At 36.8% G+C, this 25,548-nt stretch overlaps 1 protein-coding gene and 1 pseudogene across 7 annotated transcripts in view; both read left to right on the top strand.

The window, feature by feature from the left end:
• Window positions 1–25,548, top strand: part of RGS7 (regulator of G protein signaling 7) — a 525,076-nt gene that overhangs the window by 372,030 nt on the left and 127,498 nt on the right. For all 7 annotated transcript variants that reach the window (XM_086694015.1, XM_086694013.1, XM_086694010.1 and 4 more), the window contains exons 5-6: window positions 19,939–20,045; window positions 25,330–25,381. In XM_086694015.1, the coding sequence (XP_086550141.1) occupies window positions 19,939–20,045; window positions 25,330–25,381 (159 nt within the window). The remainder of the gene's footprint in view (window positions 1–19,938; window positions 20,046–25,329; window positions 25,382–25,548) is intronic.
• On the top strand, window positions 274–3,333 carry LOC147572729 (small ribosomal subunit protein uS8 pseudogene; annotated as a pseudogene).

Below are 25,548 nucleotides of genomic sequence, written 5' to 3'. Positions count from 1 at the left end.
TGGTCTTTCTCCTTTATTGGCTCTCTACAGGCCATGTACTTCTTTATTTAATTCACTGCTAGTGTGTACACGCACGTAGAATTCCTTCTGACTTCCTGGTCTATAGATCTAACTATATTACAGAGATTTTCACTAGGATTTTCAGCAGGCATTTCATTTATTCAACAAATAAAAACTGACCCCATCATTTTATCCTCAAATCTGTGTAGACGTCTCTTAAATATCTCTCCACTGCTCTTTCCGCCATCTTTCTGTGCTGCCATAATGGTGCTCATGAATGTTCTAGCAGATGCTCTCTAGAGCATTAACAATGCTGAAAATACAAGCAGATGCTAAGCTCCCTGTCCATTCAGGCCATGTTCGGAAGTGATTGTCCAGTTTCTAACTGTGATGAAGAAGCATGGTTAGTTACATTGGTGAATTTGAAGTCATTGATGATCACAAAACTAGGAAAGTTGTTGTCAACCTCATGGACATGTTAAACAAGTGTGGAGTGATCAGCCCCAGATTTGATGGACAACACAAAGATCTAGAAAAATGGCAGAATAATCTTCTCTGGTCCCACTAGTTTGATTTCATTGTACTAACAGCCTCAGCTGACATCATGGACCATGAAGAAGCAAGATGAAAACACATAGAAGGGAAAGTCCTGGAATTCTTTTCCTGGGGGTATAATATATACATACAAATAAAATACCTCAGTGGAAAAAAATATCTCTGCATTGCCTAATTCTAACCATAGTCACATCTTATGGGGAATGACCACAGTCTTCTAACTCATGTCCCTTCTTCCTTGTCCCACACCCATATATTCATTTTACTGCATCTACAATGACCTTTCCAAAACCCCATCTAAGCATGTGTCTTCTGAGATTTCATAACTCCAATTGATCCCGCATTGCCCGTAGGATACAGTCTAAACTTTTTAGCTTGAATATGTAACCCTTTCTGAAGTAACCATATTTACCATTGTGTCCACTCAGATCACAATTTCTTGCCCCACCCTGTGCCTCACAGCCACCAGATTGCTGGCTGTTTGTTAAATGGCATTATCCTCTTGATCACAAGCATTTCCATGTGGTGTTTTCTTTACTTGGAACCTCCTCTTTGCTTCATAGCTCCTGCCTTTTATTTAGGTTTGAATTATATATCAACTCTTTCAGAACAGTGTCCTGACCTCTCAAGATTGAATTGGATGTGTTTTTAATGTGTTTCCAGAACACTGCACTTACTTCCTTGAAATTCTTATTACATGGTGTGGTTGGCCCATTTATTTGCCTGTTTTGCCTATTAAAATACACTACACACTTCCTAAGAATAGGACTGGCACCTTGTTTCCCCCTGTACTGACTAAGTGAATGAACGAGCTATACATTTGGAAATCAAAGCTTTGAAACTCGATGAGCTTGCCAAAGAAGAAAGCATATAGAAAAAGTAAAGGCAAATGGGATCCCTTGCAAAGATAAATTTCAAGAGAGTTCCTCACTATAGCATTTGGGAGGACAACAACAGAGAAGAGTCTGGGAGCCAGTGGGAAATGCAGCAAAATAGATAGAGTTTGGAGGGCATCAAACAGAGGTTCCACGAAGAGAGATTCATCAGTGGCTTGTTAAGGAGAGAGCACCGAGAGAGCAAGGGGAAGCTCTCCTTTGTACGAGGTAGTCATCGGTGACCTTTCTGAGAGAGCAGATTTAGTAAAGCTTCAGGTTCAGAAGACAGAGTGCAGGGAGCTAACAACTTCATTACATACTGTAATCACAAGGAACACTTCAAATTTAAAGTCATATAGCGCACGCCAATAGAGAGCGTACAACTCATCAAATTCCTGGTCTATGCCTGCTATGTTTGGACACCTCAGTTGGTTGCACAGAAGTTTTCATTCGAAGTAAGTAAAAATAAGCGTGAGCATAATAGTAAAATATTTTTGCATCCTGTAAATTGGAGTTGTGATTTCTACATAGAACAGATGGCACTCCTGTGACTGCTTACTAAGCTACACCTATACTGAGTCTTTTTTAATTAAGTTTTTAATTTTAATTCCAATATTGTTAACATACAGTGTTATATTCATTTCAGGTGTACAATACAGTGATTCAGCAATTCTAGACATCACTCAGGGCTCATCGTGGCAAGTGTGCTCTTAATCCCCATCCCCATCACCCATTTTGTTCTCTGTAGTTAAGAGCCTGTTTCTTGGTTTCTCTCTCATTTTCTCGTGCTCATTTGTTTCGTTTCTTAAATTCCATATGTGAATGACATCATATGATATTTGTCTTTCTCTGATTGATTTCACTTACCATTATACTCTCTAGCCCCATCCATGTTTACTGCAAATGGCAAGATTTTATTTTTTTTAGATTGTATCCTTTTTTATGGCTGAATACTATGTATACATACTACATCTTCTTTATCCATTCATCTATCGATGGACATTTGGGCTGCTTTCATAATTTGGCTGTTGTAAATACTGCTGCTATAAACATAGGGGTGCACTATCCCTTTGAATTTGTGTATCTGTATTTTTGGGATAGATACCCAATAGTGCAATTGTTGGATTGTAGGGTAGTTATATTTTGAACTTTTTGAAGAAACTTCATACTGTTTTCCACAGTGGCTGCACCAATCTGTATTCCTACCAACAGCGCATGAAGGTTCCTTTTTTTCCACATCCTCATCAACGCTTGTTTCTTGTGTTTTTGATTGTAGCCATTCTGACAGGTGTGATCTGTTATCTATTAATTACAGTAAATTTCTGAAGATGCTGATTAAAACTAAAATGAGCTCCCAGTTTGTAATAGATTGTTTTGATATAAGGCAGATAAAATGTTGGTGTTCATCCATCAACCTGGTACCTACATATTGATATCACTGTTGTATTAACTGAAACAAAGGAGGAGGTGGCAAAGAAGATTGAAAGCGGAAATAAATACTACTATGAAGCTTTTATTTCTCTGATACAGTATGTTTCCCTATCATTGCATACTTGCTAACTTTAAAAAGGGTGGTATTTTATTATCATTGATACTAGTTTTTATCTTTAACAACTTTGCTCTCTTCATATTCAAATTGTACATTTACATGCCTTACTTTACAAATTATTTTTACCACTTCCACCATTTTCTGTAGTTTTTTTTTAATCTTTATTTATTTTTGAGAGAGAGACAGAGTGTGAGCAGGGGAGGAGCGGGGAGAGGGAGACACAGAATCTGAAGCAGGCTCCAGGCCCTGAGCTGTCAGCACAGAGCTCGATGCGGGGCTCAAACTCATGAACCATGAGATCACGACCTGAGCCGAAGTCAGACACTCAACCGACTGAGCCACCCAGGCACCCCTACTTCCACCATTTTAATCAATAAAAACTAAACAATTCAAGTAATTAGTTCTATTATTAATGATGTAAATAAAAATTTCTGAAAAAATAAATAAAAATTCTGGAAGCAATTATTTATATAAAGCTTTTGTCTTTTTTCTTCCAATTTCAAAATATATTTTGTTACTCAAATTCAAATTCTGAACATGCTAAATAATTAATATGATTAAAATGGATTTTACCATATCTTTATTCATAACCACACTTCATAGACCATTCCCATTAGACATTTTTGTAATTAGACTAAAGTTCTTATTAACAGTTTTTTTCATGTGAATAAAATATATTTTCTTTCTTTTTTTTTAAACATAGTTAAGTCTCAAGCTGTGTTGCTTTTGTGAAGTTTTTACATTCAGAATTTGTTTCAGCTAGTTACTCTAAAACTGTGGTTTAGGCAATACAACATTTCTTACCGTGGGCAAAATTAAGGGACTAGACTTAGGCCCATTTACGTCATCAGTGGAGGAATGGGTAAGGTCCCAAGTTCCAGGAGTCTCACCTCAAATGCCTTTAGTCTCAGTATTTTACTGTTTGTTTTTGTTTTGTTTTGTTTTTTAAGTTGGGTTTAGGGTAGCCTGAGTGGCTCAGTCAGTTGAATATTCAACTATTGATCTCAGCTCAGGTCTTGATTTCAGGATTGTGAGTTCAAGCTCTATGTTGGGCTCAGTGCTGAGGGTGAAGCCTACTTTAAAACAAAGTTGGGCTCAAAGATTTCTGGAAGAAAAGTAAATTGGGTTTTAGCTGTTTTCTATCCAAATGTATGTAAGCATGTACTTGGATGTAAAATGTGGATTGATTGAGTTGAAATAATTTTTGTGTTTGCGCTATGTGTTAATTAAAAATTGAGATGATGACATTTGAAGTTTTTCTATCCTCTGCTATTTTCAAAATTTAATAAATTCTCAAGTTTTATTATAGTAAACACTGCAATTTATAGGTACAAAATAATAAATTTAATAATCCTTTCATACAAATTACGTATTTTCTTCTTGTTATTCTTAGAGCAACTATTAGATGTGAGGCTTCAATCAAGACATTAACTCTTAATTTGGTCTTTTAAATGTTTATTAATTTATTATTTTGAGAGGGAGAGAGAGAGAGAGAGAGAGAGAGAGAGAGAGAGAGAACAAGTGGAGTAGGGGCATTGAGAAGGGAGACAGAATCCCAAACAAGCTTGATGCCCTCAGCGCAGAGCCTGATGTTGAGCCCAGTCTCACAAACTGTTAGATCATGACCTGAGCCAAAATCAGGAGTTGGACACTTAACCAACTGAGCCACATAGGCTCTCCAACTTTGTCTTTTAAAAGTAATATATCAGCCCCTGAATTGCAAGCTTTAATTGTATCTATTATCAAAGTGGGAATTTATTATAGGTATCAAAGAAATACTCAAAAGTAAATATTTTTTAAAGTTAAAGTCATTTTTCCTTTCTTTATTTTCAACACAATTGATAAATTCCACATGTAACAGGTGTAGAGTGCTTGGCCAGGGAAATAAAAAGGGTTTAAGCAGATAACCTATCCTTCAGGATCTTTGTGAAATAATATGAAAGACTAATACCAGAACACAATTAGTTACAATAAAAGATATCAAGCATTGGGAGCTCATTGGAGGGAGGGCGCACTCCTGGCGGGTTTAGAAAAGACTTCACGAGGGAAGGCTGTATTTGAGTGGACCCTGGGGATTGCATAGAATTTCACCCGGTGAAGATAAGCCAGGGGGCTTTTCTGGATATAATAAATACCAGAGTAAAGGCACAAGAGAGAAAACCAGCCTGCTCCAGACCATCTAGTTTGACTGAAAGAATGAGTGAATATAATGCAAAGGCAGGGCTTGGGCAGGATAATTTATCAGAAACAACTTCTTTGTAGAGCAGAGATGAAACTTGCCCCCAAGGACATCATTAAGGACTGAGTTGGGTGATAGGGAGAAGTTGGTAACTTTGAATAGATTTAAGTTGGAAAGCAACAAAATGATAGCCACATTTGTTTGTTTCTACTCTGTTCCAGAGACTATGTTAAATAACTTTAGTTGCATTATATTTGATCCTTAGAACAAATACAAAGTTAGAGTTTGTTCTTTAGAAGATCAAAGGACAATATTGTGGAACATAGATCAGAAGACAGCCAGGTTGGAAGCCCTTTGGGGATGTGACCAATGCATCTTTCATTTATCTTTATTCTGAGTTCTTGAAAACAACTTCAACTCTTCCATGCTATTGAATACAATTTCATTGATTGCTCTCCGCAATTTCTCCCACCCCAGTTCCTTTGTTATTGATGTCTTATGTTAGTATGATACATTTGTCACAATGAAGAAACCAATATTGATACATTATTAAGTCCATAATTTATTCAGATTGTCTTTCTTTTTACCTGATGTCCTTCTTCTGTCCCAGGATCCCATCTAAGTTACCACATTACATTTAGTTGTCATGTCTTGGTAACCATCTCTAAACTGTGAGAGTTTCTCAGACTCTCCTGTTTTTTATGACCTTGACAGTCTTGAGTAATGGTCAGGTATTTTATAAACTGTCCCTGGATTGGAATATGTTTGATTTTTTTTTTTTTTGCATTATTAGACTGGGATTATAGGTTTGGGGTGGGAAAACCAGATATAAAATGTCATTTTCATCACATCAGGCAACCATTGATCTGTTTACCATCTCTCTTGCTTTGCCTTTTCTAGAATGTCATATAAATGGAGTCATACAGTCTATAATCTTTTTAAGCTTGCTTCTTTCAGTTAGTAATATGTATTTAAGGGTACACATAATGATGGAGGTATGCCAAGGGGACATGGGAGCCAACTGAAAGAGTTCCCAGTGACCAGAGATGGAACAATTTTTGCAACAAAATAAAGTACCACTGGATTATATTATAAAATATTTTTTTAAAAATGCATCCATAGGTTCATACTGATAGAGAATGAATGAATGAATGAATGAATGAATGAATGAATGAATGAATAAATAAATAATAAATAAAGGATAAAAACAAAGGTCCATTGCCAAAAATTTACAAATAATTTATGTATACATTTTACCCTTGATGAGATGGAGGGTAACTCCTCACTCCTTTAGTTTGGGCTACATTGCATAACTTCTTTCCAAAGAGAAGTATGAAGGGCGGGACAGTGGGGCATCACTTTACAGTGAACCTTACATCATCTGTGATAATGTAAGTGTCTGTATCTAAGTTCATCGGGGCTTTTTTTTTTTTTTTTACATAACAATTGGTTGTGTAAAACCACAAATAATTCCTGGAAAAGACTATCCTTTTTTTTTTTTTTTTTTTTTTAATACCCCTTACATCTTTGTCTAAGATCAATTGACTATATTTGTATGGGTCTATTTCTGGGCTTTGTATTCTGTTCTGGTCATCTGTTTTTCTTTTCTTTTTTTAAATGTTTATTTATTTTTGGGAAAGACAGAGAGACAGAGTGCAAGCTGAGGAGGAGTAGAGAGAGGGAGACACAGAATCTGAAGCAGGCTCCAGGCTCTGAGCTGTCAGCACAGAGCCCAACATGGGGCTTAAACTCACAAACCATGAAATCATGACCTGAGCTGAAGTCAGACGTTTAACCAACTGAACCACCCAGGCACCCCTGGTCATCTATTTTTCTATTCTTTAACCAATACCATACTTTCTTTATTACTATAGCTTTAAGGTAAATCTTGAAGTCATATAGTGTGACTCTTCCAACTTTGTTTTTATTCTCCAGTATTATGGTGCGTATTCTGGGTCTTTTGCCTTTCCATCTGAACTCTAGAATGATTCTATCAGTGTCTACAAAATAGCTTGCTGGGATTTTGATTGGTATTGCAATGAATCTGTAGATCAAATTGAAACAAAATGGCACCTTAGTGTTCCAATCCATGAAATATACTGTATTTTATTTCTTCTGTCAGTGTTTTCCTGTTTTTTACACACTGATCCTGTATATATTTTGTTAGGTTTATCACTAATGGAAAGAAAGGATGAATTGATTCTCCAAGTGAGTAAATCTGGGCTATGTCTCTGAATGAGCCTGTCCCTGCAGATTTTCAGGTAGAGGTTTGTCCCACAACCTCAGTTGTCTGATTGCTCCAGGAAAAGTTGATTTTCAGCTTGTTCAGCTTTTCCTTGTTGTAACGATGGGAGTGACAACTTCTAAGCTCTTTATCATGTCTCATTTGAAGCCAGAGTCATTACCTGCTTTCTTAAAGCATATTCTACTGCATTGTGTGTTTTGAAGATATAAACAGAGAGAATGTTATGTTCACTTTTGTATCCATGGAATGAAACCAAGCATAAAGTGAATAATTATATGTTAGATGAATAGCAAGATGGATGAATGAGTGGAAGGATGGATGGATGGGTGGTTGGGTAGATGAATGGATAGATGAAGAAATGAAGACTCATGGAGTAAATTGCTAAAGCCTGGTATGAATCAATAATGGAGAAAAATTAAAGGAAGTATAAAAGGTTTTATAATGTAATTAAGTAGGTAAGTAAGATAAATCCTAGGGAAAGAAATCAAAAATGAAGAATTAGAAAGGAAAGCATTTTTAGGAGGATTGGAGAGAAATTGAAGACTTTACTCTTCCCACGGGTCTAATACCCTTCCATGCCTGGTCTAACCCAGCCTTTCTCAAAGCCTTCACTGAAAACTTTGTATGTATTTTTCTTTCACTCGTGCTAGATATATTAAGACTGGGGTGTTTTCTTTTCTTTTTTTTTTTAGCTAAAATTCAGTATAATGTATCACAACACAAATTAATTCAAATTAAAGCAGGACATTTATTCCAGCAAATGAAGAATGAGGCAATGAATCCTAATGCAAAATGGTTCATAAGTTTACAGGGATACCAATACAGTTATAACCTCCTGGTGAGAATTTAAATTATATACACTTTTAGAAATTAAGTTTGCAATATTTAGCAGTGCTTTAAAAATGTCTGTAACTTTTGACTGTATTATTTCTAAGAATTCATTCTATGAAATAATATAGGATTCTTGTGTCCATTCTTGCTGCTAGATTTTTTTTTAGTTGCTTGTAATATTACAGACAATTTAGGTGCTGATAAGATAGCAAACCAAAAAAGTAAACAAACAAATTAAAAACAACCAAAAAGAAAAAAAGAGTTCCCATTCACATGGAGCTTGCATGTTCATTGGAAGATTAATAATAAATAGATACATGTGTAATATGGTAAGTGGTGGTGAGTGCTATGAAGAGAAGACAAAGTAAAAAAATGTGTAGAGAGTGAATCCTGTTTTATACTGTGCAGTCAGTGTGTGTAATCACTGATGTCGTGGCCTTGGCCAGAGATCAACTGAAGGAATGAAGTGGGATGTCCTACTCTTTGGACAAAGAGTGCTGGCATTCCAGGCGGAGAGTGCAAAGCCTCATGGCAGGCACATGCCTGGTATGTCTGAGGTACAGCAAGGAGGTCTATGCTCTAGGGCAGGATCTGTGAAGGAGTGAATAATAGAAGACAGATAAGTAACTGGTGGCCAGATCAGGTGGGATTTTCTAAGGCCAAGTCGAGGAATTTGAGCTCTGTTCTGAGAAATATGAGAACTTGTTGGAAGAGTGTACTAAGAATGACATGATCTTATTTATATTTTATTATTGAAGAATAATGGACCTACAATATTGTATTAGTTTCAGGTGTATCACACAGTGATTCAATGTTTATATACATTAGACAGTTCTCAACAGTCAGTCAAGTTACCATCTGTCACCACACAAAGTTGTTATAATATTACTGACTGTATTTCCTATGCTGCACACTATATCCCTGTGTCATATTCTTTTTATAACTAGAAGATTGTACTTCTTTTTTTTAATGTGAAATTTATTGTCAAATTGGTTTCATACAACACCCAGTGCTCATCCCAACAGGTGCCCTCCTCAATGCCCATCACCAACCCTCCCCCCCTCCATCAACCCTCAGTTTATTCTCAGTTTTTCAGAGTCTCTTATGGTTTGGCTCTCTCCCTCTCCAACTTTTTTCCTTCCCCTCCCCCATGGTCTTCTATTAAATTTCTCAGGATCCACATAAGAGTGAAGACATATGGTATCTGTCTTTCTCTTCCTGACTTATTTCACTTAGCATAACACTCTCCAGTTCCATCCATGTTGCTACAAATGGCCAGATTTCATTCTTTCTCATTGCCAAGTAGTATTCCATTGTATATATAAACTTCATCGTCTTTATCCATTCGTCAGTTAATGGACATTTAGGCTCTTTCCATAATTTGGCTATTGTTGAAAGTGCTGCTATAAACATTGGGGTACAAGTGTCCTATGCATCAGCACTCCTGTATCCCTTGGGTAAATTCCTAGCAGTGCTATTGCTGCATCATAGGGTAGATCTATTTTTAATTTTTTGAGGAACCTCCACACTGTTTTCCAGAGTGACTGCATCAGTTTGCATTCCCACCAACAGTGCAAGAGGGTTCCCATTTCTCCACATCCTCTCCAGCATCTATAGTCTCCTGATTTGTTCATTTTAAACACTCTGACTGGCATGAGGTGATATCTCAGTGTGGTTTTGATTTGTATTTCCCTGATAAGGAGTGATGTTGAGCATCTTTTCATGTGCCTTGTGTCTTCTTTAGAGAAGTGCCTGTTCATGTTTTCTGCCCATTTCTTCACTGGAATTTATTTGTTTTTTGGATGTGGACTTTGGTGAGTTCTTTACAGATTTTGGATACTAGCCCTTTGTCTGAAATGTCATTTGCAAATATCTTTTTCCATTCTGTTGGTTGCCTTTTAGTTTTTTTATTGTTTTCTTTGCAGTGCAGAAGTTTTTTATCTTCATGAGGTCCCAATACTTCATTTTTGCTTTTAATTCCCTTGCCTTTGGAGATGTGTCAAGTAAGAAATTTCTGTGGCTGAGGTCAGAGAAGTTTTTTCCTGCTTTCTCCTCTAGGGTTTTGATGGTTTCCTGTCTCACATTCAGGTCCTTTATCCATTTTGAGTTTATTTTTGTGAATGGTGTAAGAAAGTGGTCTAGTTTCATTCTTCTGCATGTTGCTGTCCAGTTCTCCCAGCACCATTTGTTAAAGAGACTGTCTTTTTTCCACTGGATGTTCTTTCCTGCATTGTCAAAGATTAGTTGGCCATACTTTTGTAATTCTGATGGAAGATTGTACTTCTTAATTCCCTTCACCAACTCTGTTTAGCCCCCAACCCCCGCCTCTCTAGTAATCATCCAATTTGTTCTCTGTATATATGAGTCTGTGTTTTGATTTGTTTGTTCATTTTTTTTAGATTACACACATAAGTGAAATTATCCAGTATTTATCTTCAATCTGTATTATTTCACTTAGTATAATATCCTCTAGGCCCACCTGTGTTATCACAATTGGCAGGATCTCATTCTTTTTTTGTGTCTGATTAATATTCCTGTGTGTGTGTGTGTGAGTGTGTGTGTGATCACATCTTCTTTATCCATTTATCTATTGATAGACACTTGGGTTGCTTCCATATCTTTGCTATTGTAAATACTGCTACTATGAACATAGGGGTGCATGTGTCTATTTGAAATAGTGTTTTTGTTTTCTTCAGATAAATACCTATAAATGGAATTGCTGGGTTTACATTTTAAAATGATCACTGTGGCAAAGAGCAGGGCATGAAGGGAAACTAATCTGAATGTCATCTCCTCTCTGAATGAGATCTCATCAAGAGATGATACAAGCTTGGGCTGGGTGTGGTGGAGGTGGGTAGATTCTGGGTTCACAAAGAACAATCATCAGAATATGCTCCTGGGCTGGATGTGATAAGTGAAAGAAAGACAGACATCGAAAACAATTCAAGTGTTTTGGCTTGAGAAGTTAAATGAATATCACTGACGTTTGCTGATATGGGAAAGACTGAAAAAGAGCAGGTGTGAGATGAAAGTCAGCAGTTTGGTTTTGCAATGATAAATGCAAGGGGCCTATACAATATTCAAGTGGAGATGTCACACAGGCTCTTGGATACAATATAGTTATTCAGGGGAGAAGTCAAGCAGGAGGTATGTCACCAGAATGTTTATCACAAGGTTGTTCATGATAGTGAAAGTTTTAAAAATTCAAATCCAAAACCAGAGGATTTCTAATATGCAGCACAGCCAGACAATGTTGCTCAAAGTCTGTGCTCTAACTACTGCCTCATAAAGTGCTGTGCACTTTCCAGCAGGTGCAAGCGTAGAAGGGCGGTCCACAAATATTACAAACCCACTGAGGATCAGTCATGTCTTATTGTTCTCATCTATATAGCATCTAGAATATCTTGATTTGAATTTTGGCAGTAGGGTTGTCTACACACTTTATTAGAAGAATCTTATGAAACCATATTTTTAGATTGGATTTTAATTTAAAAACATCTGGTGTTGGGCGCCTGGGTGGCGCAGTGGGTTAAGCGTCCGACTGCAGCCAGGTCACGATCTCGCGGTCCGTGAGTTCGAGCCCCGCGTCTGGCTCTGGGCTGATGGCTCGGAGCCGGGAGCCTGTTTCCGATTCTGTGTCTCCCTCTCTCTCTGCCCCTCCCCCGTTCATGCTCTGTCTCTCTCTGTCCCAAAAAATAAATAAAAAACATTGAAAAAAAATTAAAAAACAAAAAACATCTGGTGTTTAAATTTTGGCTTATTGTACAAAAATAAATTTTTTAGGGGGTGTTAATCCTTTAATTAGCTCATCTGTATTTCTTCATTCTGGTTTGTGAGACTGCCTCATTCTCACTTCTGTGAAATGTCATAACTTTTTGATATTTAAAATTAAAGTCAGATTATTGATGGATGGCTATGCTGTTTTTAATTTTTTTTTTTTCAACGTTTATTTATTTTTGGGACAGAGAGAGACAGAGCATGAACGGGGGAGGGGCAGAGAGAGAGGGAGACACAGAATCGGAAACAGGCTCCAGGCTCTGAGCCATCAGCCCAGAGCCCGACGCGGGGCTCGAACTCACGGACCGCGAGATCGTGACCTGGCTGAAGTCGGACGCTCAACCGACTGCGCCACCCAGGCGCCCCGGCTATGCTGTTTTTAAATGGAAAAAAGAGCAATCATTTTAATGATTGCATCTCATTTAACAAATTTACACCTTCTCATTTCCAAACTTTGTTCCTTGCAAGGGACCATCTCTATTGAGTAGAACCATGGCATGTATTGTGTATTAAAAATCAGGAATTCCCAGACATTGCTTATTTCCAGGTTAACTGGTTTCCAACACACACAAAACCCAGCATAAAGACACAAACGTGAGAAAATGAAACTGATAAGTTACATGGGTTTATGCCAACTGGTATTTTTATTTTAAGAAGAGAACAGCGGGTGGTAAAGGTAATCTAGAGAGTTTCAGACATTACTTCTGATGCCCCAAACTGCTCCTCCAGCAGAAGCACTGGCTTCTGCAAAGTAGTATTAAAGGAAATCACATCTGGCTTTGTTTAGAAATTTCATAGTAACTGTGCCTTTTTCTATGACCAAGGCTATGGATCTTGGATGCTAAGTCTTATACTTAATCATGATTTAAAGACATTAATGAATAGTGAATTTTTTTTTTTTTTAAAAAAGAGATACTATTAGGTATTATCAGAAGACTATGTTGCTTATTCTTTAGGAGTGACATTTGATTTTCAAACCAAATGCATCCAGGTCATTTTGTGACACGGGGTGAATTACTGGTTATTCCCATATCGTGCCTGCATTTTTACAGCTAGCTTCAGAAAATATATAAATATAAAATACTCATCAATCCAGTTCCTATTTGTTTGAAGTAAGTGTGATATTTGCTCTGGACACACAAAATTCTTTACTGTAGCAGCCCTAGGTCATCATGAGGACTGAGTTTTAAGCAACTGAAATTCAATTCAGGTAGTATACTTTATACTGTACTTTTTTTCTTTTTTTTGGAGAATTGGCCATAGACACGGAAGGATTATTTGCAGAAGAAGAAAAATCAATTTCCCTTTGACACAAAGAGGCAAAATAAGGGTGCAGCATTTTTGCAACAACTTCCAGTTGAAGCTTGGTTGAATGCCAGAGAATCCAAGTTGGAAAGAATGTGGCAATCCAGCCCTGCACTTATGGATGCTGACTCTAAGGTCCAGAGAAACAAGATGACTTAGGATATGCAGTCACAGAACTAAACTGGGATTCAAATTCAACCCCACGACCTGCAGTTGAGCATGTTTCTCCTTGATACGCATGTGTGCTTGTTCAGTAGCATGTACTGTTGCTCATGTGAACCAACACATGCTGGGGAAACCCCCTGTCTAATAAATTAACTCACTGCATCCCCCCTCCTTTCAGCTCATTCAGCCAGGCTCACTGGTGGAAATTTTACAGAATGTATGCTGAATTTTATTTTATTTATTTTATTTTATTTATTTTTTTTTTAATTTTTTAGAGAGAGCACACATGGGGAAAGGAGAGAGAGAGAGAGAGAGAGAGAGAGAGAGAGAGAGAGAGAGAATCTTGAGCAGGCTCCATGCTCAGCACAGAAGCAACATGGGGCTCGATCCCACAACCCTGGGATCATGACCTGAGCTGATATCAGGAGTTGATGCTCAACCCACTGAGCCACCCAGGCACTCCAGTATGCTGAATTTTAGAGGGAATGTTGCTTTCCAGAATAACTTATTATTGCCTTGGCTTTTGTGACTATTACAGTTTCCTTACACGGTTCTTGGATGAACTCAAAGTGATTTTCTCTTATATGAATTACCATTCTATGCACCTATAATACATATAAATATAATAGAGTCTTGTTGAAATGTAGTCCATTTTGTACAATGATGGAACTACCAGTTATACAGAGGGATATACTGTATTTGTGAAATAAACATCTTGATATCATGTAGTTATTATATAACATAGACCTTAAACCAGTTCTCCACACCAGTATTACATAGGTCTCTCTTAAAAAAAAAATTTCAGCAGGGGCACCTTGGGTGGTTCAGTCGATTAAGCATCTGACTTTTGACTTCAGCTCAGGTCATGATCTTGCAGTTTGTGAGTTCAAGTTCCAAGGCAGGCTTTGCGCTGGGATCCTCTCTCTGGCCCTTCCCCACTTATGTTCTCTCTCTTTCTCCCTCTCTGTCTAAATAAATAAGTAAACTTAAAAAATAAAATAAAATAAATTAGCATCGCTCTTAATATTTCAATAATTTCTTAATACCTGCTGATATTAGGTAACTTGACTGTTCTACTCTGTCTCTGATAAGGGCCACTGATTTATGAGTGTGTTACTCTCAATGCCAATTGCGATTTTCTTAATGGGTTGATTTTTTGGAATCCTGAGCAAATATTATGGTTTCCTAAGAATTCATCTGTGTTCTGGCTGCTGTCACTGTGATTCCCCTGTCACCAATATTTCTCAGCAGTGTCAGCTCAGCATGTCCTGGTCAGTCAGTCCTGCCCACCTCTCTCCTAAGCCAGGGGCTTTCTCGATGATCCCTGGCATTGTCAGGTTTTGGATTGTAAACCCAGTGTGCAGGGTATATTACCTCTGGAAATCTTTCTTTATAACTATGACACCAAATCTTTGGGATCCTAGTAGTGTTCTTTGCTGTCTAGGAGAAAGTAGAGGTATATTCTAGAGCAGATTCATCGTCTACACACAAAAGACTCCACTTTGATCACCTGGAGGACTTTAAAGATGTTGAATTGTAAGTGTTTAACATGACCTGGAGGCTTAGATCAACACCAGCGACCAGTTTCCTCATTGTTTTAGCACTAGACTAAGTGCTACTCGATGTATGCTTTCTTAAGTATCAACTAACTGATAATAACTCAAGTTTTAGAATGCTTTTTACGTGGCAGACCGTATTTTAAGCACATTGCACATATTATCTCTGTTTATCCTCACAACAAAACTTTGATGTGAATATTTTATTATCCTCATTTTGCAATGAGTGCACTGAAGCCCCGAAAATGCCAGTCTGTTGCCAAGTCACACAGCCAGCAAGTGAGGGAGTCAGGATTTGAACCCAGGCAGCAGGTTTGCATGGCCTGGCTGCTTCGCCTCTGTACTCTGCTCCTTTATTTGGGAATATTATGTACTTAATTACCTAGTGCATTCCTCACGGTTGATCTAAACTATGCCTCTGTTTTTATTTCTTCCAAACAGAATCTATTTTGTCTTATCTATTCTATATCACCATATTATCCACTTCTACTTCCTGATTATGATTGTTAAAAAGCAAGCAGCACAAGATTTTTCTATGTGGAAATGATGCTTTTAAAAAAGATCAATGAAATCTCAAATACCTACTTCTTTCAGTAACCATAGAACTATTGAGAATGTGGACTTACCTCACAAATTCCTAAATATAGTAATAGTTCACTTTTATTTGACCTTGTGAGAGAATAAAATGTGCTACCTATTTGATTTTTCCACATGACTAACTTCACCTTTTGAAATGCCAACTCTAAAAAAATTATAATATTTTGAAGTGTTTCTAAAATGACCACTTCCCCGTCTCCTTACACAGAGAGTAAGAAGTTCAACAAAATCTTTATGACTCAGAATCAGCTTGATGAAGGCCTGTTATTTTATAATTTAGCAACTAACCTCTGTCTGCTTTTTAGCTTTTTTCCTCCCTAATATCATATCATCAGCTGTCCTTTTTTTCTATTTTGAGTGGATTTCCTTCCAAAATATTTCTCCCCACATACTAATCACATTTACTACCTCAAGTACGCTGTGTGCTGCTGCTGAAACAATACCATTCTTAAGTATTACACAGAAAATAAAAATAAATAATATATGATAGAAATAAAAACATAATTTAGCAAGATTATTTTATTATTATTTGCTTGATTCAGAGACGTTTTTCTATCACTTCACAATTATGGACTACATTTGGGAGGAGCTGGGACTTCCAGGGGTTGGGACTCTGGATAAGGAAAATATTACTGAGTTTTGAAAATATGTTGTAAGTATAGAAATCTATGTATGTTTCTATGTACAGAAATCTAGCACTGAACAACACAAGCCTATTTTATAATATGCTTTTCATCCTATTAACTTTCTCAAGTACTTGTGATTCAAAAGTAAATTATGTTATGCAGAATTCTCTTTGCTTTTAAAGAATTTTGACAATTCTGTTGAGTCAGGGTTTGGAGTGTAGTAATGCAATGAATAGATCAGGCTTAACAAAGCTGCACTAGGCTGTTCCCATCGTAACTGTGGTTTGGAGATGGATTTTTATCTCTCAGTTTGTTCACGGCTTGACTATCCAAAAGAAAAATAAACTGGAATTTTATGGTAGGTTTGTTGTTGAACTTTATTTAGCTGTGTGGGTGACGCAAATAACACAAGTACAAGATTAATTAGTGATTATTTTGCCGAGAAGCGTAATGTTGTGGAGCCATCTGGTGTGTCATTATTGGAGGGCCATCTTGATGGATTACTCATTAAACTCTTTCAACACTTTGTTCCAAGACTGTCAGCCGTCCTCTGGATTCTTATTAGGTTAAGGCTGTGCTGAGATTCAGAAGCGGAAGGACCATGGGGAAGTGCAGCAGGAAACAGTTCAACCTTGACAACGCTACACCATGCCCACTCTCAGATCTCTTAGTGGCATTTATGCCATTAAGCTCGTGATTACCTTTTCCCGTAGTTAAAATACCTACCACAGCCTCACCTCAAAAGCTTACAAAAGTATCGTGAAATGAGACTATGAATATCTGCATTATCTTGGAAGAGCGGAACAAGGTGCTCATCATCACAACACAAAATAGCTAGTGTTGTCTTTTTTCATGCAGCGCTACGTTGTTCATATTTTTGATATGTCGTGATTCATAAATTTGCTTATTTACTCATTCAGCAAATATTGGCTCAATAGCTCTTACCACTCTTGATATGCTAAGTGCCAAGTTTAAAAGTTTGAAGGAAAACAGACAATCCACCCCAACTCCCTGGTTTTTCCTCTGAGTATTTTTCGGGTCCTGGAGCTACGTTCTCTGGTGGTCCTGTGACAAAGCACATGACTTGTTACAGTCTGACTATGCATGGTAGTGCTACATGAGGAAAACCTCCAGACATGTACCTACCCCTCCAGAAATGTATGATCTCTCGGAATCAGTATCCAGTGGGTGCAGGAAGGTCAGAATGCGCTTACGTTTGTTTGCTTCTGATTTTCTTCCTGCAGCTTCGCTATGTTTACTTTCACCATATTTTTTTTAATCCTGATGAGTACTTTAGCACCCCACTGGTTTTGTCGTTCCTTTAGTCACACTCAGTCCTGTGATTAGAGTTCAGAAGGCTTTTTCTATTTATCTTTCTGGGCATCTCGGTTTTCCTTTCCTGAATCTACTCCCTGCAAACCTTCTCATGTGCCATAATTCAATTCTCTTTCTGGAAAGTAGTGCTAATCATGTTTTCCTCAGCCATAGACTGCTGGGAATATAACAAATAAAGATGGTTATAACATTATAGGTGCACCATCTGACTTTGAAATATGAAAACAGATGTAATGGGTTGCTCTGACCTGTGCTACCTGACAGGAGAGTCCAAGGACTCAGAATATGAACAAGTCTATAAGCACCTGCACATTATTATGAGCTAGCAATCCTTATAGATTCTCTTACTATTTCAATTTTATAAGTGATCCACACATACACAAAATAATATGTAAGTGGCTACTTAGGATGCTATTTAGGACTGCCAGTTTCTCTCACTCAGCCTACTTGAACACAAATTTATGCAACTGGATTTCCTAGCAGTGATTTGGATTAAGGTAACATGAATTCATGTGTAAATCTTGAAGGCACAACAGCTACCATATACTGAATGTCTCCTATATGCAGGACACTATTCCAACTTCTTTACACATATTCTTGTTTGATTCTTATAACAACTCTGTAAGGTGGGAGGAGCACACATTGTTTAAGTAACAAAAACTAGTGAGTGCCTCCAAAGGTTTTGTTCTTCTTACAACACCACACTAGCTCCTGAGTTTCAGCAAGAGTCAAAGAATATGTGCATATATAGCTGTAAGCAGCACAGGCTTTGAAAAGGTCTTGGCTTTGAGCTAAAAGGATATAGACATTATACACACACACACACACACACACACACACATATAATTGATGAAAAAATGCTCCTTTGTAGAAAAATAAATTCTGTGCAGGGAAGGACTTAATTCGTAGTGTGGATAAGATGCCTGGGACACTTAATAACAGTCGTCCAAGAACGTGGCAAAGAGGATGATTGGCAGTTGTTCTTTATTATCGACAAGAACAGCACAGAGACAGGCCAGAAGTAAGTTACCAATTGAAGTGTTTACAAGAGGATAGATGACAACTAAAAGGGGCACTGTCACAGATAAAATTTAACAATTATTTTTATATTATATATAAAATATATATTTTTATATATTTTATAATATAATTATATGATATTATTTTTATATTATAAAAATTAATTATTTTTATATTAACTTTTATAAGCATGGGAGGGTGGCGGGGAGGGACAGGATTCTTATGCTCATCTGCACCACAGCCAGCAGCTTAGTGACTCAGTATTGGCTGGAGAATCAAAACTCCCAGGATTGATGGCTAGAAATAAAGATAGATCTACACAGTCCTGGAACTATTGCAAGAATTCTAGAATTAAAGAACCACTTACTTGTCTAAAAAACAGAAATAAATCCATTACAAAATTGTATAGAAAGATACAACACAGATCAATAAATCTAACTTGTTGATGGACTAAAAAATTATTTTATAGAGTTTCATATTTTGTAGAATTCAAGTTAGCCAAACTTCACGTTGTCCCTGTACAAATGCAATAATGATTCTGTTGACCAAATTTTATTAACCATTTTATTGGCTGAATAAAAGAAATTGTTGGCTGCTATAAAAGGACAATGAGCATCAAAGTATTATGTTCCAAACATTTCTCAGCCTTCTGGGAAACCGTAATATTTTCATTGTCAAATAAACATCTTCATAGTCCATATCTAGAACACTGAATATAGAGCTGTAGAAGCTAGAGCAGTCCAGATGATCGCAGGACTGTAGTAGCAGCATGAATGGTTGTTTAGCACTCACTTAACACAGCATAAACGGTTCTAGATGCCTTAATGTTCCCCGATGATATCATGTAATAGTAATCCATGTCATTAGAAGAATTGTTGATAGTATTGGATATCCATAACATAGGCTGGGGGGTGATACAAGTGAGAATACTTTTAAAAGTTTAAAGTGCTATATAAATGCCAAATAGAATTGTTTGTGGAAGACATTAACATACAGCAAAATATGTCTCACCTGTAAAATGAAGGACTCAGATTCTGTGATTTCAGAATAACTTTCCAGTCTCAATGTTCCATAATGCTGTGTTTTTGTCCACCGTTCGTCATGCAATATGGCTGGCCATTGCACAGTCACTACCAGGAACCGGAGCCATCTCAGTACCCTGTGTGAAAGAACTGGAAAAAAGTACAAAGCCAAGTTGTTTAGGATGCCAGGAATTTGAATGTAACAATATACTCTAAAGAAAATAAAATCCTTTACTCCTGTAAATCAGCATTAAAAAAAAGATCTTATATACATTTTTATTTGTCTGTTTTCATGAAATAGTGGAGGCACTACATTTGGGAACATTAATGGCTGCCCACGGCTACTTCTTTCCAATCTCGGATCACGTCCTCACACTCAAAGATGATGGCACCTTTTACCGGTTTCAGGTGAGTTTGATGAAAATATTCCTTAACTGTAAAATAGAACTCTGCATTTTGTTTGTTGATTGTTGTTACAAACAAATTTTGAAAATAGAACTTACTTTTTTGACTTAGCTAGTTAGAAACGAATTAATATTAAATTTAAAACTGAAGAAACAGTAAGCGGAGAAAGATGGAATGTGCTGGGTTAAGATGACTTGTGAAAGTTAAAATGTATAATGATTGAAGATATGTTTTATATAAAATGTTAAGAAAAATTCAGAGAGTGGCTTACTGGAATTCAGGAGGTGGGAGAGTTATTCATGTGTAAGCTGCATTAGCCACTGGGAAGGAAGTTGAGAGGTGTAACTGAATTGATTATACTCTGGATCCTGTCCATGATATAAGACTGCCTTCAGTCAAAGCAAATTCTCATGGGAAAGCTCCAATACAGAATTTAGCTACTTATAAGGCCTTCTGCATGTTGGTATCTGAGGCCTTCCTACAAGAAGACTGCGAAGACTGACGTGCATGATGCTTCGTGTGTGTGCACTCATCTGAGACAGAAGTATACCTTAGATAACCTGTAAACTGACACGAGTTTTTCTAAATCCTTTTCAAATGAAATAGATGCTCATTCTTTCAAAAATGCAGATTCTTTCAAAAATGATTGTGGACTCTAATATTGGTCATTGAGCATGCACTTGACACTTGAGTTCATAATGATTTACCTGAAGTGTGTTCTACATTTCATTAGACATTATGATTTCTTAATAACTGACTGGTGGATTCTAGCCCATAAAATTAGGGCACATATAATGCCAGAGTTGAGACTCTTGCTCTAGGTATTTTTGGAGGATTCTCCCCATTGTCAAACTTGTAGACATTGGAGAATTCTCTCTCATTTGTTCTGAATATCATTAGATATTCTATAAATAAATGACAAAACAATAACCTGGGTACCAAAGAACTTGCTTGGGCAAACAAAGAACAAAGAGGTAATATGTTTTAAAAACATTTAAAGATCTTTGTCTTCCTGGAACACTCTCACTGTCACTTCCTTAGGACCCTTTTATACAAGGCAAATAGTCGTAGGATTTCATGCACTGAATACCTAGGAGATAAAGCAGTCTCCTGAAATCATGATACTGACCTAAATATTCAAGCAACATATGTTAGTCAAATTACATAATTTTAAAAGGCTTTAAAATAGAGGAATATTATCCTTTTTTATAGTTAATGTGGTGGTAGCTTAAAATAGCTTATTGAGAAGTTAAAGTACCTTGTGGTCTTAAAAGGTAACATTTTGATAAATAGAAATTATTAGTTATTAGCAAATAAATTATTTGCATATTAGGAACACTTTTTGATTTTTTTTAAGGGAGTTACTTTTCTACTGGAAGATTGCATTTTCCATATAATCTAACTTTCTTTAAAAATTTTTTCATATAGGGACACTTGAATAGCTCAGTCGGTTGGGCATCCAACTTCAGCTCAGGTCATGATCTCACTGTTTGTGGGTTCGAGCCCCATGTCAGGCTCTGTGCTGACAGCTCAGAGCCTGGCCCCTGCTTCAGATTCTGTGTGTGTGTGTGTGTGTGTGTGTGTGTGTGTGTGTGTGTGTCTGCCCCTCCCCCAATATCTATTGTTGTCTCTATCTAAAAAATAAAGTAAACATTAAAAAAATTAAAAATGTTTTTTTCATATACAGACTATAAGTAAACTTTAGGCCTAATAAAAATCTCAAAAATTATGATTTTTGTTTTTACAAAAATAACAACTTTTATCTATCCTCACAATCATATTACAAGTAAAACTATCTCTGTGCAAAATAACATATCTGTAAGGGAAGCACTGTATACAGTCTATTTATTTCTGGAGAATTACCTAGTTTAAATTTTTTTTCTTAAAGCAAACTAGCTCAGACATGGCCCAAAGTTGGTGATGATGTTGTGAGTTAACATGATTGACAATGTTTGACTCTGCTCTTGTCCTCCCTGTGTTGAAATTAGTAGGCAGACAAGGTTTATATGTCTTAGTCATGGCCATGGATCAAAGATGAGCAGAGCTGGGAATGGGTCACCCTACATTCTGGAGAGAGGAGAGACTGTTTTTAAAGAGCTTTAGAACAAAGCAAGGGAATGGGTGCAAGTGATAGATGTATTACATCACTGCTAGGTATTGGCAGAAGGCTAGCAATTTTTCAATGTGCCTACATAGATGACAGATGATAGATAGTCTTTTAAATTACATTAATTAATGTTAAATATTAAATGTTAAATGTTTTAAAGACCTATTAACATTTGAAATAGGATCTAAATATGACATATTTGTATATCTAATAGTCATAGGATCTTAAAACTGAGATTTAAAAAGCAAACAAAAGAAGCTCCAGAGAAGTCAGGGGTCATTGAATTCCTGCTGTAATGACTGTGAAGGCATTAATCGGTTTTTATTTGAACAGCTCTAGTAAGAGAAAACACATTCTTGTTCAAGGTGTCCACCTCCATTTTTGTGTTGGTTCCAAGCAGCAGAAAGTTCTTTATTACACTGAGCTGCAATTCAACTCCCTGGGAGGATTTCAAAAATCATGAATTAAAATAGGAAACTTGCCATATCATATTTACTACTCTACCAGTGAATGACTGAGATTTTAACTATCATTAGGAATCTGAAGAAGCTTCTGGGCATGAACTTGAGACAAATAGAACTCTTCATTTAATTTCATTGATATGCTGCAGTATGTAAATTTGTCTCCATTTTTCAGCACAATTTAAAGCATGTGATTTCTATATTTATTGTAAACTTGCAATTGTCTAATTATCCTCTATTAGCTAGCTGGAATTGAGATCTGACATGATTCTCTAGGTCAGTTTCATGACTTTCATTACATTAGTATATGTGCTAAAGGTTATTGAGCAATAGCTAGCTCAATTTTATCATAGTTGAAAGAAGCCAACTCTGAAAAGCAAAAAGAAACTCATATATTAAAATGTCCTGAAATCTAGTTGAACTTTAAAAGTAAATTTTTAAATTTCAGTGAATTATAAGCATTTGTTATTCTTTAAATTCTCTTTTACTATAAATTAAAATACTTTTCCTAGAAAAAAATCTTGCAATATTAGTGAAGAATGTTGGTTTGATGGCATTTCCACATAATATCAGAACATAAAATAGCTTCATTCTGTTACTTTTAGTCAGGGAATTGTCACTAAAGTAAATGATGGAAGAATAAAGAAAAATGGTGAGAATGAAGATAAGAACATTCTTTGTGGCTTTGAGAAAAAAAGTACGTGTCTGACCAGTCTGACTAGAATAGGTGTTTTAAAAGTAAGGTACATGTACACACACACACACACACACACACACACACACACACACACACGCCCCTCACAAAATAAAGAAGCAACCCTCAGGAAATAACACTTTTGAGAAGTATCTCAAAAACCAATGGCCCTCGGGGCGCCTGGGTGGCGCAGTCGGTTAAGCGTCCGACTTCAGCCAGGTCACGATCTCGCGGTCTGGGAGTTCGAGCCCCACGTCAGGCTCTGGGCTGATGGCTCAGAGCCTGGAGCCTGTTTCCGATTCTGTGTCTCCCTCTCTCTCTGCCCCTCCCCCATTCATGCTCGGTCTCTCTCTGTCCCAAAAATAAATAAAAAAACGTTGAAAAAAAAAATTTAAAAAAAAAAAAAAAACAACCAATGGCCCTCATGAAAGCAAGATTTTTAACTACTTGTCCCCCTATGTTTCCCCTAAATCCTGACCCAATTTTACCCTCAAAGCTCTATCTCCCAAGGAGTCAAGTGGGATTCAGGTGAGGATGGGGTTATAAAAATTCTTGATGTCTTGCTTTTTCTAGTGTTTCAACTCGCCCCACCTCGAATTCTTGTTGTCATTTTGTTCACATGTGTACACAATTAACATCAGTAGACTTCTTTATTATATTAGCAATTCCCAGAAGGAGTAGAGGCTAAATCAAAATCCCCTGAAAGTCTCAAGCAATTTGAAAAGGCTCTCCTCAGAGATTCAAACAGTTCTCCCCAATGATCCTTTCCCCCTTCTTGAGAATCCATCTTCTAGAGGGAGAATTATCAAATGGTTCATCAGAGATTACCTCAAATATGCTCATTACACATGGATAGCTAATGTAATTGACTAATAAATATAATTAAACCCACAAGTTTGATGTCTGCAGTCATTTGTTCCGTCGAGTCCTGGAGTAATCATCAAAGTTTGAGAGAGTACACAGTAGTCATTCAGTTTCCCCATGGTCTGGAGCCATGCATGTCCAACTAGTGGGACTAGAAAAGCACTATTAGAAAATACAAAATTTTGCTGATAACAGGGTTTTCCTGGTCAGTTTCTTTGTGGTTTTGTCAGTCAGGTTGTAGAATTTCACAGACTGAGATTTGTCAATTGTTAATCACACCAATCAATTAAAATAGATTAAAATTAAATCAATTAAGATTAAGTAAAAATTAGTTTTTAAAAAATCACTTCTGGCTGTGCAGTTTAAAATTTTAAAACAGTAAGTGTTTTTATGAAGAAATGTATTTTTTAGAATTTATTTATTTATTTTGAGAGAGAGAGAGAGAGAGCATCAGCAGGGGAAGGGCAGAGAGAGGAGAGAGAGAGACTCCCAAGCAGGCTCTGCACTATCAGCATGGAGCCTGATGTGGGGCTGGAACCCATAGACCACGAGATCATGACCTGAGCTGAAATCAAGTCGGACACTTAACTGACTGAGCCACCCAGGTGCCCCTATGAAGAAATATTTTTTTAAACTGAGACAGAAAAGTTTAAATCTAGTTGGATAACGTTGAGAGCTACATCATATAATTAACAGAGCCAGATCTTAGGGTAAGTTTTCATAGTTGAGCTTTTGGGTCTACTGATGACAATAATGAGATATATGAATCAAAAAAAATGATTTGTTATATTTAAATATATTTTATCTTGAGTCGTGGTGAATTTAATACTCTGCTTTCAGTCTTTGTGGATGAAAACTTTTTTTTTGAATGATGCAATCACACCTTTTACCATTATGTCAGTTGACGTCAAATTGCAGCAAATGTATGACATTTAAAGAACCTGCTGGTGCTGCACATATTTGGACTGAACAATTGCTCAGCAAGTAATCGTAGAAGGAAAGTCTTACAATGCCTGTTTGGGTACTTTCCCTGTATTACAAAACATACATCATTAGCAAACCATTCTGGATAATTGCCAAAGATGAACACAGCTCATAAACCAAGAACTCTACTAATTTTGTGTCTGCTTAACCTGGGTTCCACTTCTTTTTGTTCCACAGACACCCTATTTTTGGCCATCAAATTGTTGGGAGCCAGAAAACACGGACTATGGTCAGTACAATATCTCCTCATTTTATTATTGACAGCCAATATGTATGGATGAACACGTGCTCGCATTTTATTGCTTTGTGATTGAGAAAAGAAAACCACAATACCACTATGGGACCAATATTGCCAACATCAAATTTGTGAATGGCTTTGTTTGGAAAGGCACAAAC

The sequence above is a fragment of the Puma concolor genome, chromosome E4, assembly GCF_028749965.1.
Source record: "Puma concolor isolate L17-30 chromosome E4, mPumCon1.1.hap2, whole genome shotgun sequence".
Lineage (NCBI taxonomy): Eukaryota > Metazoa > Chordata > Mammalia > Carnivora > Felidae > Puma > Puma concolor.
This window is presented reverse-complemented; position numbering and strand designations above follow the sequence as displayed.